We start from the raw sequence: 15,926 nt of genomic DNA, 5'->3' as shown, positions 1-15,926 counted from the left end.
TCTCCTATAATGTGTATATATGTTTCTGTTAGTGTTGTAAACACACACTACAGTTTCAGTTAGTTATCCTTTTTCTTTGTCTAGTTTCAGTTTAACGAAAATGTTTTTTCCAGCATTCTCCCCGTCCGACCCGGCTGTCGTTCGACCTGAGCGTCCAGTCGGACTCGGTGGAAGTGCCGCACAACTTCCTGGCGTCGCCCGAACCCGACGACGTCTGTGGTAAGACTGACACGCTAGTACGCTGCATCGTTAGCATACCGTTACTGTTCTGTTAGACTGACACGCTACTTTGTTAGCATATCGTTACTGTTCTGTTAGACTGACACGCTACATTGTTAGCATATCGTTACTGTTCTGTTAGACTGACACGCTACTGTATATCGTTATCGAGGTTCATGAACATTCGATTCCGATTCCCATCATTTGAAAATGACGTGGTTGTTGTCCGTGTCGTCGTGCAGCCCTAGGTGGCGCTCCCAACGGCGGAACCTCGCCGCTGCGGGACTCCCTGGACCCGTACGACGACGATGACGACCGCGACGAGATGACGGCGGACTCGGACCTGGTGAAGACGGAGCTGGAGATCGAGGACGAGGAGGAGGGGGGCGGGGCCATGGTGGGCGTGGCCATGAACTGCGAGGCCCAGATCGTGGTGGAGGGAGACGGGACGACGCAGGAGGAGGACGAGGAGTTCTGGGGCCGGTCCGCCCGCGACGCTCACGTCAAGAGGAAGAGGAAGTCTCTGCCGCGCGCGGCACCCGCCGCCGCCGCCCGGGACAAGATGGCCGCCGCCCGGGACAAGATGGCCGCCGCCCGGGACAAGATGGCCGCCGCCAGGGACAAGATGGCCGCCGCCGACAGCTCCTCGGACGAGGACATGGAGCACTACTTCGACTTCTCGCGCACCATCGTGAGCCGTCCCGTCGTGGGCGGCGGCGCCAGGGAGGCCACGCCCCTCTCCGACCCGCCCTCCCCCAACCCGAGCGCGGCGGCGCGGGCGACCATCCCTCAGCTGGACGGAGTCGACGACGGCACGGAGAGCGACGCCAGCGGCGTGGCCGCCACGCAGCAGAAGGTCAAGGTCAACTCCGCCCAGAAGGCAAAGGTCAACAACGCCGCCGCCGCCCAGAAGGCCAAGGGCTCCAGGGGAGGTCCGACGGCTCAGAGAGCGTCTCAGAATGCTCACGTCGCTCCGTCCGAACCGGAGGCTTCCAGCAACGGTCCGAGAACACCGTCGTCCTCCTCCGCTGACCAGCTGACCGCTGGTTCTGCCGGTGACAGCCTGGCTAACGGTCCCACAGCTCATGACCCTCCTCACCCTGACCTTAACACTAGTCCCTTAGCTCCTCACCCTGACCTTAACCCTAGTCCCTTAGCTCTTGACCCTGGACGGTTAGACCAGGCTAAGGTTGGTCCCTTAGCTCTTGACCCTGGACGGTTAGACCAGGCTAAGGTTGGTCGTCAGTTAGACCAAACTGACCCTAATCATTTAGACCAGACCGACGGAGCCTTGGTTCCTCCACAGACTCTCCCCGCTGCTCCCCTCTCCTCCCCTCCTCCCCCTCCTCTCCCTAGCGCTCGCCTCTCCCCGCCCCCTCGGGAAGCCTCCCTGAACAACGGTACGAACGTTCCTGAAAGCGAACCCTTGTCGTCGTCGTACCCCGCAGGAGCGGAGGACCTGTTCCACGGCCCCGGGCTGGAGTTCGGAACGACGGAAGCCCCTCTGGTGCTGGAGAGGTGCGACCCCCCCTCCCCCAGCGCCCACCTCACCGAGCTGATGGTGGGGCCCCTGCTGGAGGAGGACCACCACCCAGACGGCCCCGGGGACCCCTCCTCGTTGGAGGGGTCCCTGTTGGACCTGCTGCAGCCCTCGTCCCTCATGATGCCCGACCCTGAGCAGCCCTCTTCCTCCCTGACCGCTCTGACCGGCATCACGCTGCAGCCTGACCCCTCTTTACACATGCACACCTCCCTATCCGGCTCGAAGGACCACCGAACCGCTCTGACCAGCATCACCCTCCAGTCCCCCCAGGACTCGTTGGACTGTCTGTGCACCAAACTGACCTCCGAACCCTTCGTTCCTCCTCGGCTCCCTCAGAGCGACCCGCTGCTGTCCGCTACGTCCAGCGGCCTCCCGGTGGCGCCGTACGGAACCGCGGTGCCTCCTTTGACCCCGCAGCCGCTGGGTTCCGCAGCAATAACCATCCTGTCTTCCTCTGTGCCTGTCTCGCTCTCCGGCCACTGTCCGTCTGTCTCGCTGTCCGGCCACTGTCCGTCTGTCCTGCCCGGCTCCGCCCCCCTGACCATCAACGGCTACACCTCTTTGTCGTCCTCGCTGCAGAAGGAAGCCATGCCCTCGGGTCACACCATCTCCATCAACTTCTCTACGCCCAGGTAGTAAAGTACACCCTGGAGCAGTGGTGTGCAACTTTTATGATGGCGAGGGTCACTATGGTTCCACACTCACTCCAGAGGGCCACTATAGTTCCACACTCACTCCAGAGGACCACTATAGTTCCACACTCACTCCAGAGGGACACTATAGTTCCTCACTCACTCCAGAGGGCCGCTATAGTTCCACACTCACTCCAGAGGTCCACTATAGTTCCACACTCACTCCAGAGGGACACTATAGTTCCTCACTCACTCCAGAGGGCCGCTATAGTTCCACACTCACTCCAGAGGTCCACTATAGTTCCACACTCACTCCAGAGGGACACTATAGTTCCTCACTCACTCCAGAGGGCCACTATAGTTCCACACTCACTCCAGAGGTCCACTATAGTTCCACACTCACTCCAGAGGACCACTATAGTTCCACACTCACTCTAGAGGGCCACTATAGTTCCACACTCACTCCAGAGGGCCACTATAGTTCCACACTCACTCCAGAGGGCCGCTATAGTTCCACACTGACTCACTCCAGAGGGCCACTATAGTTCCACACTCACTCCAGAGGAATACTATAGTTCCACACTCACTCCAGAGGGCTACATATTACTGTCGTAGCAAAAATAGCCGATCTATAAGCTCAAAACACGTCGCAATGCGACGCGCTTTGAGCTTGTAGATCGGCTATTTCTGCTATATTTGAATTGAAAACCTGAATAATCTTTTGCTATTTTTGAATTGGAATCCTGAAAAGTATCCTTTTTATTGAATTTCAAATGCATTTAGTTATAGTTATGTTAACCTAATGAACTACATCGGATAAGACAATTACATTGTAATTCTAGTAATGAAGTAATTGAAGCTGAAATGAACACTATCGTTATTCTGACATTAACGAGCGGTTAACATCCCACGCCCAGGCCGGCCCTGGAGCAGCAGCAGCAGCCCTCGTCGTTGGTCTCCTCCAATCAGCAGCCGTCGTCGTCGCTGTTCTCCTCCAACCAGGCGGCGGCGGCGGGGCTTCCCGGCCACGCCATCCTGACGGTGAAGGAAGTGGGCGGTCCCAACGTGGACCCCACCCCCCACGTGCTATTGGTCAACCGGCTGGGCCAGATCTTCGTGAAGAACCCCGACAGCAACACCTTCCAGCTGCCCTCCCCGGCCTCGGCGTCCTACGGCTGCGTGGCGCAGATCGCCAGCCTGCTGCAGAGCAACGCGCTGAGCGCCACGCTGCAGGCGGCCGCCGCGGGCTCCCCCGCCCCCCCCGCGCTCCTCATGCCACCCTGTGGCAACCCTGTGACGCACGCGCTGCCCCTACAGGTCAGGAGGAGGACTAACGCTAATAGATAAATACTTTTATCAACCGTTTGCTAAACATGGCAAGAAGTCACCTTCTTCCTCTGTTGGTGTGTCTGTGTTTATATCGGTCTGTTGGTGTGTCTGTGTTTATATCTGTCTGTTGGTGTGTCTGTGTTTATATCGGTCTGTTGGTGTGTCTGTGTTTATATCTGTCTGTTGGTGTGTCTGTGTTTATATCTGTCTGTTGGTGTGTCTGTGTTTATATCTGTCTGTTAGTGTGTCTGTGTTTATATCGGTCTGTTGGTGTGTCTGTGTTTATATCTGTCTGTTGGTGTGTCTGTGTTTATATCGGTCTGTTGGTGTGTCTGTGTTTATATCTGACTCATGGTGTGTCTGTGTTTATATTTTAAACATTCAAGGTTCGAATGTTCGCTCGTTAGGGTTGGCACTCGAATCTTAATTAATGGGCTAGAACCATTGGTTTTTTTAATATTATTTTTATTTTAAAAAATATATTTTTTTTCCTTTTTTATTAACTTGAAAATATATCACGGCGAGAATGTGATATGGGCATGTAAAAAAAAGTTTCTAGTGCATTCCTGTCAGAAGTTATGATTTTTTAAAGAAATCTCCTTGTTCTGCTGTGCACATTAATGTCAGCTGTCAGCGCGCAGATCAGCTGTTTTCGTGGTGTGTGTGTGTGTGTGTGTTGGGAGAGACGAGAGAGATTGATAAAGAGCGGGGGAGACTCGCTGCGCTCTGATCGAGACGGATATCTCAATGGTTATTGTTTTTATTAATTAGAAACAAATGGTCTGGATGTTCGCTCGAAAATTCCTGCCGAAGTTCGAGTCCTAAAAAAAGGTCTAGGGTACAGCCTTAAGGTCATTACACACTGGCGAATTAGCGACGCAATTTATTCGTGCGAATAATTTGCATTTTTTTTAAACCAGTTGAAGTCAATGAAAGCTTCCACATCAGTGGCGAATGTGCGCAAATGCGACAGTTTTCGCTCTTTATTTGTTCGCTCTGGTGTCGAATTTTGCAGATATTCGCAGGCGAACTGCAACACCTCTGACCAATCTGACCTGGCTAATGTGTCTCTCGCTGTAAGCCCGTCCAGGGCTAGTAATTTATATTGAACGAACGTACGCTTAGCTTGATGCAAACGCGCCCCCCTCTCTCTCTCTCTCTCTCTCAGCAGGGAATCATAGCTTCAAATTTACATTGGTTGTTCAAGTTAAATTGACGTGTTGATGTTATTATGGTATTTACCATAGGCAATATGCCAATATTGAAAAAAGTTAAAATGACCAGTGAACAGGCTCATCAAAAAGGTAAGATTTGCACTAGGCTATTTCTGCTGTGCAGACCTGAAAATAAAGACTTTATAACCGGAATATATGCCCACATGCATGGGCGCGGCCGGTACCAATTGTACCATATGTGGGCCGGTACGAATTGGACCCCTCCATCTGTGAAGTACTGGATACGGGGTTATTAAAGAAAGGATACCAAAGCAAAGCGGGAGGGGGAGGAGAGGAGAGGAGAGGAGAGGAGAGGAGGAGGGAGAGGAGAGGAGCTATAATCCCACAATACGCGTCGCATAGATGTGTACAGTGTATAGGCAAACGCGAATAAATTCGCCGGGCAAATATTTCGCATTTTCAGATCGCTTATTCGCATCGCGTCGCTAATTCGCCAGTGTGTAACGACCTTTAGTCTGTTGTCTGTTTATATCTTTCATGGTGTGTCTGTGTTTATATCCGACTCATGGTGTGTCTGACTAAACACATTTGTCTGAAAAATATATATGCTTAAAAAACGTGTCTCTCTCTCTGTGTCTCTCTTTATCTCTCTCTCTCTCTCTCTCTCTGTATCTCTCTCTCTCTCTCTCTCCAGGTGACGCCCATCGTCCATGGCCCCTCCCCCTCCCCCCATGGCCCCTCCCCCTCCATCACCCAGCTGCTCACACACAACAACAACAAGAAGAGCAAGAAGTCGGCGCGGTCCGTTCCGCTAGCCGACGGCCTCCACGCTCCCGAGCCCAAGAAACCCAGGAAGAAGAAGGAGCCCGGCTCCGCCTCCGCCAGGAAGTCCAACAAGTCGACCAATAGGAAGGCCTCGGAGCTCCCCAAGCCCCTCCCCCTCGCCACCCCGGCGGAGAGCGCCCAGGCCATCATCAACGAGGCCATGGCCAGCCACTACACCCCCAAGTGGAGCGGCGGTCCCTCGCTGCGGACCCTCAGCCCCTCCTCCCTCGTCCTGCCCCCCGACCTGCTGATCGACCCCGACGCGCCGGTCCTCCCGCCCCGGCCCCTCCCCCTCCCCCCGCCGCCCGCCCCGCTCCCCCCCACGGCCCCCCCCCACCACCACCACCACCACCACCCGGCCCCTCCCCCTCCTCACCGCGCCCCCCGAACGCATGTCCGCATGAAGCGGGTGTCCTCGCTGTCCGACCGCTACGTCTCCAAGAAGGCCAAGGTGGACTTCCTGGAGCCGGAGCCCCTCCCCCGCGGCCCCCCCGCCGCCCCCCCGGGGCCCCCCGGGGGGGGCGTGTTCGCCAGCATGGCGGTGTCGTCGCGGGCCTCGGGGGTCCGCATCAAGACCCCCACCGTCAAAGGAGTTCTGGACCTGGACCTGAAGCAGGAGCCCTGTGGCCTCGCGCTGAAGGAGGAGCCTCACAGCGACTCCGACAGCTCTGGGTGAGTCCTACCAAAACACCCCTAACACACCTCACCCTAAAAAACACCCTGAAACTACCACACCTCACCCTAAAAAACACCCTGAAACTACCACACCTCACCCTGAAACTACCACACCTCACCCTGAAACTACCACACCTCACCCTAAAACTACCACACCTCACCCTAACACACAGCTCTGGGTGAATTCTACCAAAACACCCCAAAAAACACCCTGAAACTAACACACCTCACCCTGAAACTACCACACCTCACCCTGAAACTACCACACCTCACCCTAAAACTAACACACCTCACCCTAAAAAACACCCTGAAACTAACCGTCTTGTAAAATGTATTTCATATGATGTAATGTATTTTATGTGTGGACCCCAGGAAGAGTAGCTGCTACTAAGATAGTAGCTAATGGGGATACAAATAAACAAATAAACACACCTCACCCTAAAACTAATGTACCTCTATGAATACTAAAACACAGCATCCTAACAATGCTCATGACTCTGTCAGCCTGGGAGATAGAGAGAGGGGGGGGGGGTGTAGTCCATCTTCATATACAGTATACACAATATTTGGTTGTAACACTGTGATGTCATCAAACAGGTCATCATCGTGGGACAGAGCAGACCCAGTGATGTCATCAGGCTGGGACACCGTGGGACAGCCTGGAACTCTGACAGACTGGAACAAGTACTCAGGTAATAATACTCATGTACTCAAGTACAGTTGACAGTGAGTACTCATGTACTCGAGTACAGTTGACAGTAACAGTTGACAGTGTACTGTCAACTGTACTGTTAGTTTGTTTGTACTTTGTACTCATTACTTGATGAGTAATGAGTAGGTACAATGTTTACTGTTTTATCACACTATAAAAGATAAGTATGACATACATGGTGTTGAGTAGCTTTCATATAATACTATTGTTTTATCACACTATAAAAGATAAGTATAATAATAATAATAAAACTTTATTTGTATAGCACCTTTCATGACATGAAATGCAGCTCAAAGTGCTTTACAGAAAAATGGAGAATAAAAGAAAAGCAAGGCAACAACATTAAAAACAAGCAGTAATGCAATACAGTGAGGACAAAAAATAAAAGATCAATTAAAAGCAATGTTGTAGAAGTGGGTCTTGAGCTGAGCTTTAAAAATGTCTACAGAGGCTGCCTGACGAAGGTACAGTGGGAGCTTGTTCCATGCCGACGGCCCGTAGAAGCAAAAAGCTGCTTCCCCGTATTTTTTAGTTGCCTTTTTTTTTGGCAAAGCGAGCAGGCCAGCAGTGGAAGACCTTAGGGGGGGGTTTGGGACATATTTAGGCAGGCAGTCATGTAGGTAGGAAGGTGCGAGACCATTGAGAGCTTTATAGACAAGTAAAATAATTTTAAAATAAATCCTAAAAACAACCGGAAGCCAGTGCAGTGATGCCAAAACTGGAGTAATATGTTCTCTCATCTTAGTTCTAGTTAAAACTCTGGCTGCTGCATTTTGGACAAGTTGTAATCTGTCAGTTGTTTTCTTAGGCAGTCCTGAAAAAAGTGCATTGCAGTATAAATCAAGCCGAGAAAAAACAAAGGCGTGGATTAGCGTTTTTGCATCGTCCAAGGACAAATTCGTGCAATATTTCTAAGGTGAAAAAAGGCAATCTTGGTAACATGATTAATGTGTGAATTAAAATTCAATTCAGAATCAATAATAACCCCCAGGTTCTTTACTTTACTGTTACTTTCTACAGTCAGGTTACCAAGTCTGCTTATTATTGATTCTTTCTGCTCACTAGAACCGATTATGAGAACTTCTAGTATGGGGCACGGTGGCACAGTTGGTAGTGCTGTCGCCTCACAGCTAGAAGGTCCTGGGTTCGATTCCCGCTGGGGACGCTGTGGGCACTGGCGGCGTGTTTCCTCCTCCGCGTCATCAGTGCCCATACCCGAGGCGGGGGTTGGCGAAAGGGCCTTTCTGTGTGGAGTTTGCATGTTCTCCCCGTGTCCCCTAGGGTAGGTACCCTCACAAAAACATGCCGTAATCCTGGTCTCTAAAACTACCTCCCCCTGGCCAGCCGGGGCGCCTGATGGAGGGGAAAGGAACTACGTCCGGCCGGGGAAATTCCCCTCTGTCAGGTGAAAAGAAGCAGCTTGGACTCCTCATGCATAGAAGGAGGCATGAGGTCAGTCCACTGCCCCCCCCAGGTTGGCAGAGGAAGTGTAGCGCCCAGGATTACATTAGATAATTGGCACTGGGTGAAAAGAAAAACTGGTTTACAAATTAAAAAATAAATATATATATATAAAAGATAAGTATGACATACATGGTGTTGAGTAGCTTTCATATAATACTATTGTTTTATCACACTATAAAAGGTGCTGCTTCCAGCTCTGCCATCAATCATTGGCCCTCATTTATCAACCGTGCGTACGCCAAAATATGGGTGCACGCCAAAATGACCGAGTGTGTGTGTGTGTGTGTGTGTGTGTGTGTGTGTGTGTGTGTGTGTGTGTGTGTGTGTGTGTGTGTGTGTGTGTGTGTGTGTGTGTGTGTGTGTGTGTGTGTGTGTGTGTGTGTGCGCGTGCACCTATTTATTATTTAATTCATGGTTCACAGGTTCAGGTTTTCGTTCACTAATATATCTTGTTGTATATTAAATTAAAAATACTTTAATAATTTAATATAACTGTACAACTAACAACACACAGTGACAGTTGCTTGCAAATTGCGATATGTGCGTGTGTGCGTGCGGGGGGGGTGAGGCGGGCAGCAAGGGGGAAGCGAAGCGAGAGGAGAAACAGACCTACAGCTTTATTTAATTCATGCAGGTTTATTTATTTAAGATACAACAAGTTGCAAGTTAATTGCGTGTGCGTGCGTGCGTCTGTGTGTGTATGAGAGAGCTGGGGCAGCAAGTCCATGTAACCATGGTTTCAGGACGCATTCCAGGACGTTCATGTCTCAAAAACGAGCGCGTGCCCGATAGATTTCAGCCGTCACATTTATTAACGTCAGAACGAAATTAAGGAAGGATCAGCTGTTTGCGATCACTTTATAAATGCCGTGGCGACGTGGGTGGACTACGAAACCTACACTCCAATCTGTGGCAGATTTTACACTCGATTGATAAATGAGGGCCATTGTGTGTAAATATAATATGCAATATGTCATATTTAAATGATTAATATGTTTTTTTTAGGTGCTGCTTCCTCTGCCGAGTAGACTCTACCATAATATTAATAATAATAATAATAATGTGTTCCAGGTGCTGCCTCCTCAGAGGAGGATCCTGATCCTGACCAATCAGAGGAGGAGGAGGAGTGTCCTAATAAAGAACATCCTCACCTTCGCTTCCACATCAGCAGCGACGACGGCTTCAGTGTAGAGGCAGACAGCATAGAAGGTACCTGTCTGTCTGTCTGCCTGTCTGTCTGTCTGTCTGTGGCATGGTGTGTGTGTAAGTGTGTCTCTCCCCCAGTGGCGTGGCGTACGGCCCTAGATAGTTGTAGTAATGTGTGTGTGTGTGTGTGTGTGTGTGTGTGTGTGTGTGTGTCTCCCCCAGTGGCCTGGCGTACCGTCCTGGACGCCGTGCAGGAGGCGCGGGCCCTCGCCCGCCTCAGACAGCTGTCTCTGGTGGGCATCATGACGGGCAGCAGGATGCTGGGTCTGCTCCACGACGCCGTCACCTTCCTGTTGGAGCAGCTGGCGGGGGCGCAGCGATGCCAGCCCTACGCCTTCCGCTTCTTCAAGCAGCTCAGCACCGAGGAGGACCTGCCCGTCAACGCCAGCGGGGCTGCCCGCTCCGAGCTCTACCTCAGGTACTGTCTGTGTGTCCGCTCAGAGGTACTGTCTGTGTGCTCAGAGGTACTGTCTGTGTGTCCGCTCAGAGGTACTGTCTGTGTGCTCAGAGGTACTGTCTGTGTGCTCAGAGGTACTGTCTGTGTGTCCGCTCAGAGGTACTGTCTGTGTGCTCAGAGGTACTGTCTGTGTGTCCGCTCAGAGGTACTGTCTGTGTGCTCAGAGGTACTGTCTGTGTGCTCAGAGGTACTGTCTGTGTGCTCAGAGGTACTGTCTGTGTGCTCAGAGGTACTGTCTGTGTGTCCGCTCAGAGGTACTGTCTGTGTGTCCGCTCAGAGGTACTGTCTGTGTGTCCGCTCAGAGGTACTGTCTGTGTGTCCGCTCAGAGGTACTGTCTGTGTGTCCGCTCAGAGGTACTGTCTGTGTGTCCGCTCAGAGGTACTGTCTGTGTGTCCGCTCAGAGGTACTGTCTGTGTGTCCGCTCAGAGGTAATGTCTGTGTGCCCAGAGGTACTGTCTGTGTGCTCAGAGGTAATGTCTGTGTGCTCAGAGGTACTGTCTGTGTGCTCAGAGGTACTGTCTGTGTGCTCAGAGGTACTGTCTGTGTGTCCGCTCAGAGGTACTGTCTGTGTGCCCGCTCAGAGGTACTGTCTGTGTGCCCGCTCAGAGGTACTGTCTGTGTGCTCAGAGGTACTGTCTGTGTGCTCAGAGGTACTGTCTGTGTGCTCAGAGGTACTGTCTGTGTGTCCGCTCAGAGGTACTGTCTGTGTGCTCAGAGGTACTGTCTGTGTGCTCAGAGGTACTGTCTGTGTGCTCAGAGGTAATGTCTGTGTGTCCGCTCAGAGGTACTGTCTGTGTGCTCAGAGGTACTGTCTGTGTGCTCAGAGGTACTGTCTGTGTGCTCAGAGGTACTGTCTGTGTGTCCGCTCAGAGGTACTGTCTGTGTGCCCGCTCAGAGGTACTGTCTGTGTGCTCAGAGGTACTGTCTGTGTGTCCGCTCAGAGGTACTGTCTGTGTGCTCAGAGGTACTGTCTGTGTGCTCAGAGATACTGTCTGTGTGCTCAGAGGTAATGTCTGTGTGCTCAGAGGTACTGTCTGTGTGTCCGCTCAGAGGTACTGTCTGTGTGCTCAGAGGTACTGTCTGTGTGCTCAGAGGTACTGTCTGTGTGCTCAGAGGTACTGTCTGTGTGCTCAGAGGTACTGTCTGTGTGCTCAGAGGTACTGTCTGTGTGAGCACTCTGTGTAAGGGCCGATTCATACTCCTATTTTAGAGCCGAATAAAAGTCTGTTCGGCGCTGTAGAGCCTACAATGTGACGTCATTTGAGGTTCGGGGGGGGGGCGGGTACCGTCCTAAAGTCGGCTCTTTGGTGCTAATGAAAATTTCTGACGAGCCGAAATCATTTCGGCACTACAGCGCCGAAACAGCGGTAAGATTGGAGTATGAATCGGCCCTAAGCACTGCCCACTCTGTGTGGGCAGTGCCCACTCTGTGTGCCCACTCTGTGTGGGCAGTGCCCACTCTGTGTGCCCACTACCAGGTGTGGGATTATTATTTTTGTGAGGGTCGTATTTTCAAACTTCTTAATTAATCAATGTTCCCCTTCCTGTCTGTCTTCACAGGAAGTCGACCTTTGACATGTTCAACTTCCTGGCGTCTCAACACAGACAACTTCCTGACATCATGCCTTATGACGATGAGGAGGACGAAGTTCTCCTCAAGTCCACCAGGTGGGGCCGTGTGTGTGTGTGTGTGTGTGTGTGTGTGTGTGTGTGTGTGTGTGTGTGTGTGTGTGTGTGTGTGAGTGTGTGTGCGCGATGCAATGATGAAAGGGGGTTCATGATTCGAGTCTATTTGTTAAAAACAGGTGAATCCCTCAAATTTTGAAAGCCAATGTTAGCCAATCGGGATGAAATATGGGACAGATCCGTCTTGAACACATGACTATAGGGATACTGATGGTGCCACTTTCACAACCCACATGGCGCACTGCTTACTATCAGCGTGAGATGAGCACTGTTGAGTCACTCACAACCATTAAACAACGACGTTCTGAAAACACAATAACAAGCCAACCAGTGATTATATTGTTGAGACTTGGCAGCCTGGCAGGCATTGATGTGTTGCACGTTCTGCCAGATTTCTTTTTTTCTCATTCAATTTTTATTAGTTTTTAAACAAAAAACATAGCATAGTCATTATACAGTGTATAAAATTGAACTCAAAACATTCACTCTCACATGCATACTCGTGTGCACCCACGCGCGCGCGCACGTACACACACACACACACACACACACAGAAACCCCTCCCTCCCCCTCCCCATCCTATTCACAGAACAATCAACCCACAACACCTCAATTACAATATCACCGGGTCAGTAAGTCTTTCAGGTCTAATATTAGGTCAGTCCACATTGAAATTGTGCCCTCTTGGGCCTGATTAATCCTTGCCGATGACAGTTCCAGATACGTTCTGCCAGATTTCAAATCAAATCAAATCAAATCAAACTTTATTTATAGAGCACATTTTAAAACAACCAAGGTTGACCAAAGTGCTGCACATCAGTGGCAGAACAGAGAACAGGCAGGAGGAAACACAGAATATAAACGAGAAAACACAATAATAAAAATGACACAAATGTAGGCATGAAAGCAAAAATTTGACTCAGGAGGGATTAAAAGCCAGGGAGAAAAGATGAGTCTTAAGGTGAGTCTTAAAAACACCAATGGAGGGGGCAGAGCGAATATGAAGGGGCAAGCTCTTCCAGAGTCTGGGAGCTGCAGCCGCGAAAGAGCGTGCGCCCCCTGGTGCTTTTTCTAGTTGTTCGGCCCTCTAGCAGTACCTGATCCGCAGAGCGCAGAGCTCTAGCCGGGGTGTAGGGTTTTACGAGCCCGGAGAGGTATTCGGGGGCCAGCCCATTTAAACATTTAAAAGTAAATAAAAGGACTTTAAAATCAATTCTCGTACGCGTAGCTGGCATAGATGGCTCCCGATAGCCTAGCTACATTCATAAGCGTAGATGGCAATAAAATAATGACTGTGCGCTCTGTGCGCTACACCGTTCTGTTCTGCGCGGGACGTTCCACGGTTGCACGTTAGGGCGAACACTGCCCATGGCCATGAGATGTTGTTAACATGTTATTGTTAACGTGTTATATGTTGTATGTTAACAGGCGGGCCACTAGCTTGGAGCTGCCCATGTTGTTAACGTGTTATATGTTGTATGTTAACAGGCGGGCCACATCCTTGGAGCTGCCCATGGCCATGAGGTTCAGACATCTGGAGAGGACGTCCAAGGAGGCTGTGGGGGTTTACAGGTCAGTGGAAAGGTCAACAGGTCAAAGGTCAACCAACATCTTATGATGGACGTCTGTCCAATACTCCAGAACTCACAAGGTTGTTTTTCTTTTTACATGAATATAGGATACTTTGTTCAAGAAAGAAAGAAAGAAAGGCCTTTATTTCAGCATGGCTAGGCGAAGATTAGAAACGCTACAGCTGTAGCAAAACAACTAGTACAGCATGGCTGGAGTGGACTCAGGCCTTCCTCACACAGGCCTGGCTATGCACTGGACACATGTCTTCTAAATCTAGTCTACCAGGCCTGCAGTAGGCCATGCACTGGACACATGTCTTCTAAAGCTAGTCAACCAGGCCTGCAGTAGGCCATGCACTGGACACATGTCTTCTAAAGCTAGTCAACCAGGCCTGCAGTAGGCTATGCACTGGACACATGTCTTCTAGATCTAGTCAACCAGGCCTGCAGTAGGCTATGCACTGGACACATGTCTTCTAAAGCTAGTCAACCAGGCCTGCAGTAGGCCATGCACTGGACACATGTCTTCTAAATCTAGTCAACCAGGCCTGCAGTAGGCTATGCACTGGACACATGTCTTCTAAAGCTAGTCAACCAGGCCTGCAGTAGGCCATGCACTGGACACATGTCTTCTAAATCTAGTCAACCAGGCCTGCAGTAGGCTATGCACTGGACACATGTCTTCTAAAGCTAGTCAACCAGGCCTGCAGTAGGCCATGCACTGGACACATGTCTTCTAAATCTAGTCAACCAGGCCTGCAGTAGGCTATGCACTGGACACATGTCTTCTAAATCTAGTCTACCAGGCCTGCAGTAGGCTATGCACTGGACACATGTCTTCTAAAGCTAGTCAACCAGGTCTGCAGTAGGCTATGCACTGGACACATGTCTTCTAAAGCTAGTCAACCAGGTCTGCAGTAGGCCATGCACTGGACACATGTCTTCTAAAGCTAGTCAACCAGGTCTGCAGTAGGCTATGCACTGGACACATGTCTTCTAAATCTAGTCAACCAGGCCTGCAGTAGGCTATGCGCTGGACACATGTCTTCTAAATCTATTCAACCAGGCCTGCAGTAGGCTATGCACTGGACACATGTCTTCTAAATCTAGTCTACCAGGCCTGCAGTAGGCTATGCACTGGACACATGTCTTCTAAATCTAGTCAACCAGGCCTGCAGTAGGCTATGCACTGGACACATGTCTTCTAAATCTAGTCTACCAGGCCTGCAGTAGGCTATGCACTGGACACATGTCTTCTAAAGCTAGTCAACCAGGCCTGCAGTAGGCCATGCACTGGACACATGTCTTCTAAAGCTAGTCAACCAGGCCTGCAGTAGGCCATGCACTGGACACATGTCTTCTAAAGCTAGTCAACCAGGCCTGCAGTAGGCCATGCACTGGACACATGTCTTCTAAAGCTAGTCTACCAGGCCTGCAGTAGGCTATGCACTGGACACATGTCTTCTAAAGCTAGTCAACCAGGCCTGCAGTAGGCCATGCACTGGACACATGTCTTCTAAATCTAGTCTACCAGGCCTGCAGTAGGCTATGCACTGGACACATGTCTTCTAAGTCTAGTTTTTGATTGATTGATTGAAATATGTATTAACAGTTTGCAGAATTACAGTACATTTCAAGCACAAACTCAATACAAAGACTGTTAACTGTGAGTGGACGACCCAATTAAGCGTTACACTTGTTTACAACAGGGTCCACTTTGTTCAATTCATCAGAACATTTAGGGACGTACAAATAGACACTTCTAATATAGTTAACACTAGCATGTCTGAAATAAAATCACTACTAATAATAAGACTGCTAAGGGTCAAGATGACCGTGTTTTTCGTGCAATTCCATTGGCTACTCTCTCCCTGCATCTCTTCACACCTCTCCCCCCGCGGCGGGGGGGCTGGGGGGGGGGGGTTTCACCTTTGGGTAGGATAGAATTGCGTGCAAATTTATTTATGTATTCATTTCCCCCAGATGGTCTAAAAATGAGTTACTTTGACCAAAATCTTCTCACGAAAGCAACACCCTTGACCCAATTATAGCCACTGCATATTATAGCTTTTAATTAACCCATTCTGAACGGGAACCCATGTTGGTGTTAGCATCATGTTATGCTTTAGCTATTGAAAAATAGCAGATCTACAAGCTCGTAGTGGCGCGCTACAATCTGGTAGGTCTGCTATTTTAGAAAAATCGAAGAACGACTGACATTTTTAGAATCTGATCTCAGGTCAGAATGGGTTAATCAGACTAGTGTGTGTCCAGTGGAAACCTCGTATGAATCTGATCTGAGGTCAGAATGGGTTAAAGTTCCCAGAGCATTGTTTTGGGCCGATATGGGTATTTTTCTCGAGTCAGTCAGTGTGGAGATTACCCGGCGGTGTTGCTGCCCCTCCCGGCTCATGGCTCTTCACAGACGGCA

General features: G+C 50.4%; 1 protein-coding gene across 2 annotated transcripts in view; it reads left to right on the top strand.

Annotated features, from left to right (window-relative positions):
- Window positions 1–15,926, top strand: part of kmt2bb (lysine (K)-specific methyltransferase 2Bb) — a 101,000-nt gene that overhangs the window by 76,338 nt on the left and 8,736 nt on the right. Inside the window, exons 37-46 of one of the 2 annotated variants that reach the window (XM_080767192.1) lie at window positions 114–219; window positions 462–1,408; window positions 1,454–2,394; window positions 3,312–3,711; window positions 5,593–6,395; window positions 6,996–7,090; window positions 9,646–9,783; window positions 9,943–10,198; window positions 11,799–11,906; window positions 13,413–13,496. In XM_080767192.1, coding sequence (XP_080623318.1) covers window positions 114–219; window positions 462–1,408; window positions 1,454–2,394; window positions 3,312–3,711; window positions 5,593–6,395; window positions 6,996–7,090; window positions 9,646–9,783; window positions 9,943–10,198; window positions 11,799–11,906; window positions 13,413–13,496 — 3,878 coding nt within the window. Of the gene's footprint in view, window positions 1–113; window positions 220–461; window positions 2,395–3,311; window positions 3,712–5,592; window positions 6,396–6,995; window positions 7,091–9,645; window positions 9,784–9,942; window positions 10,199–11,798; window positions 11,907–13,412; window positions 13,497–15,926 lie in introns of both variants that reach the window. The other variant, XM_080767191.1, reaches the window with a different exon arrangement.

This window comes from Protomyctophum bolini (assembly GCF_963924005.1).
Source record: "Protomyctophum bolini genome assembly, chromosome: 7".
Classification (NCBI taxonomy): Eukaryota; Metazoa; Chordata; class Actinopteri; order Myctophiformes; family Myctophidae; genus Protomyctophum; species Protomyctophum bolini.
The sequence above is the reverse complement of the archived record's forward strand: the minus strand, read 5'-3'. Positions and strand labels throughout refer to the sequence as shown.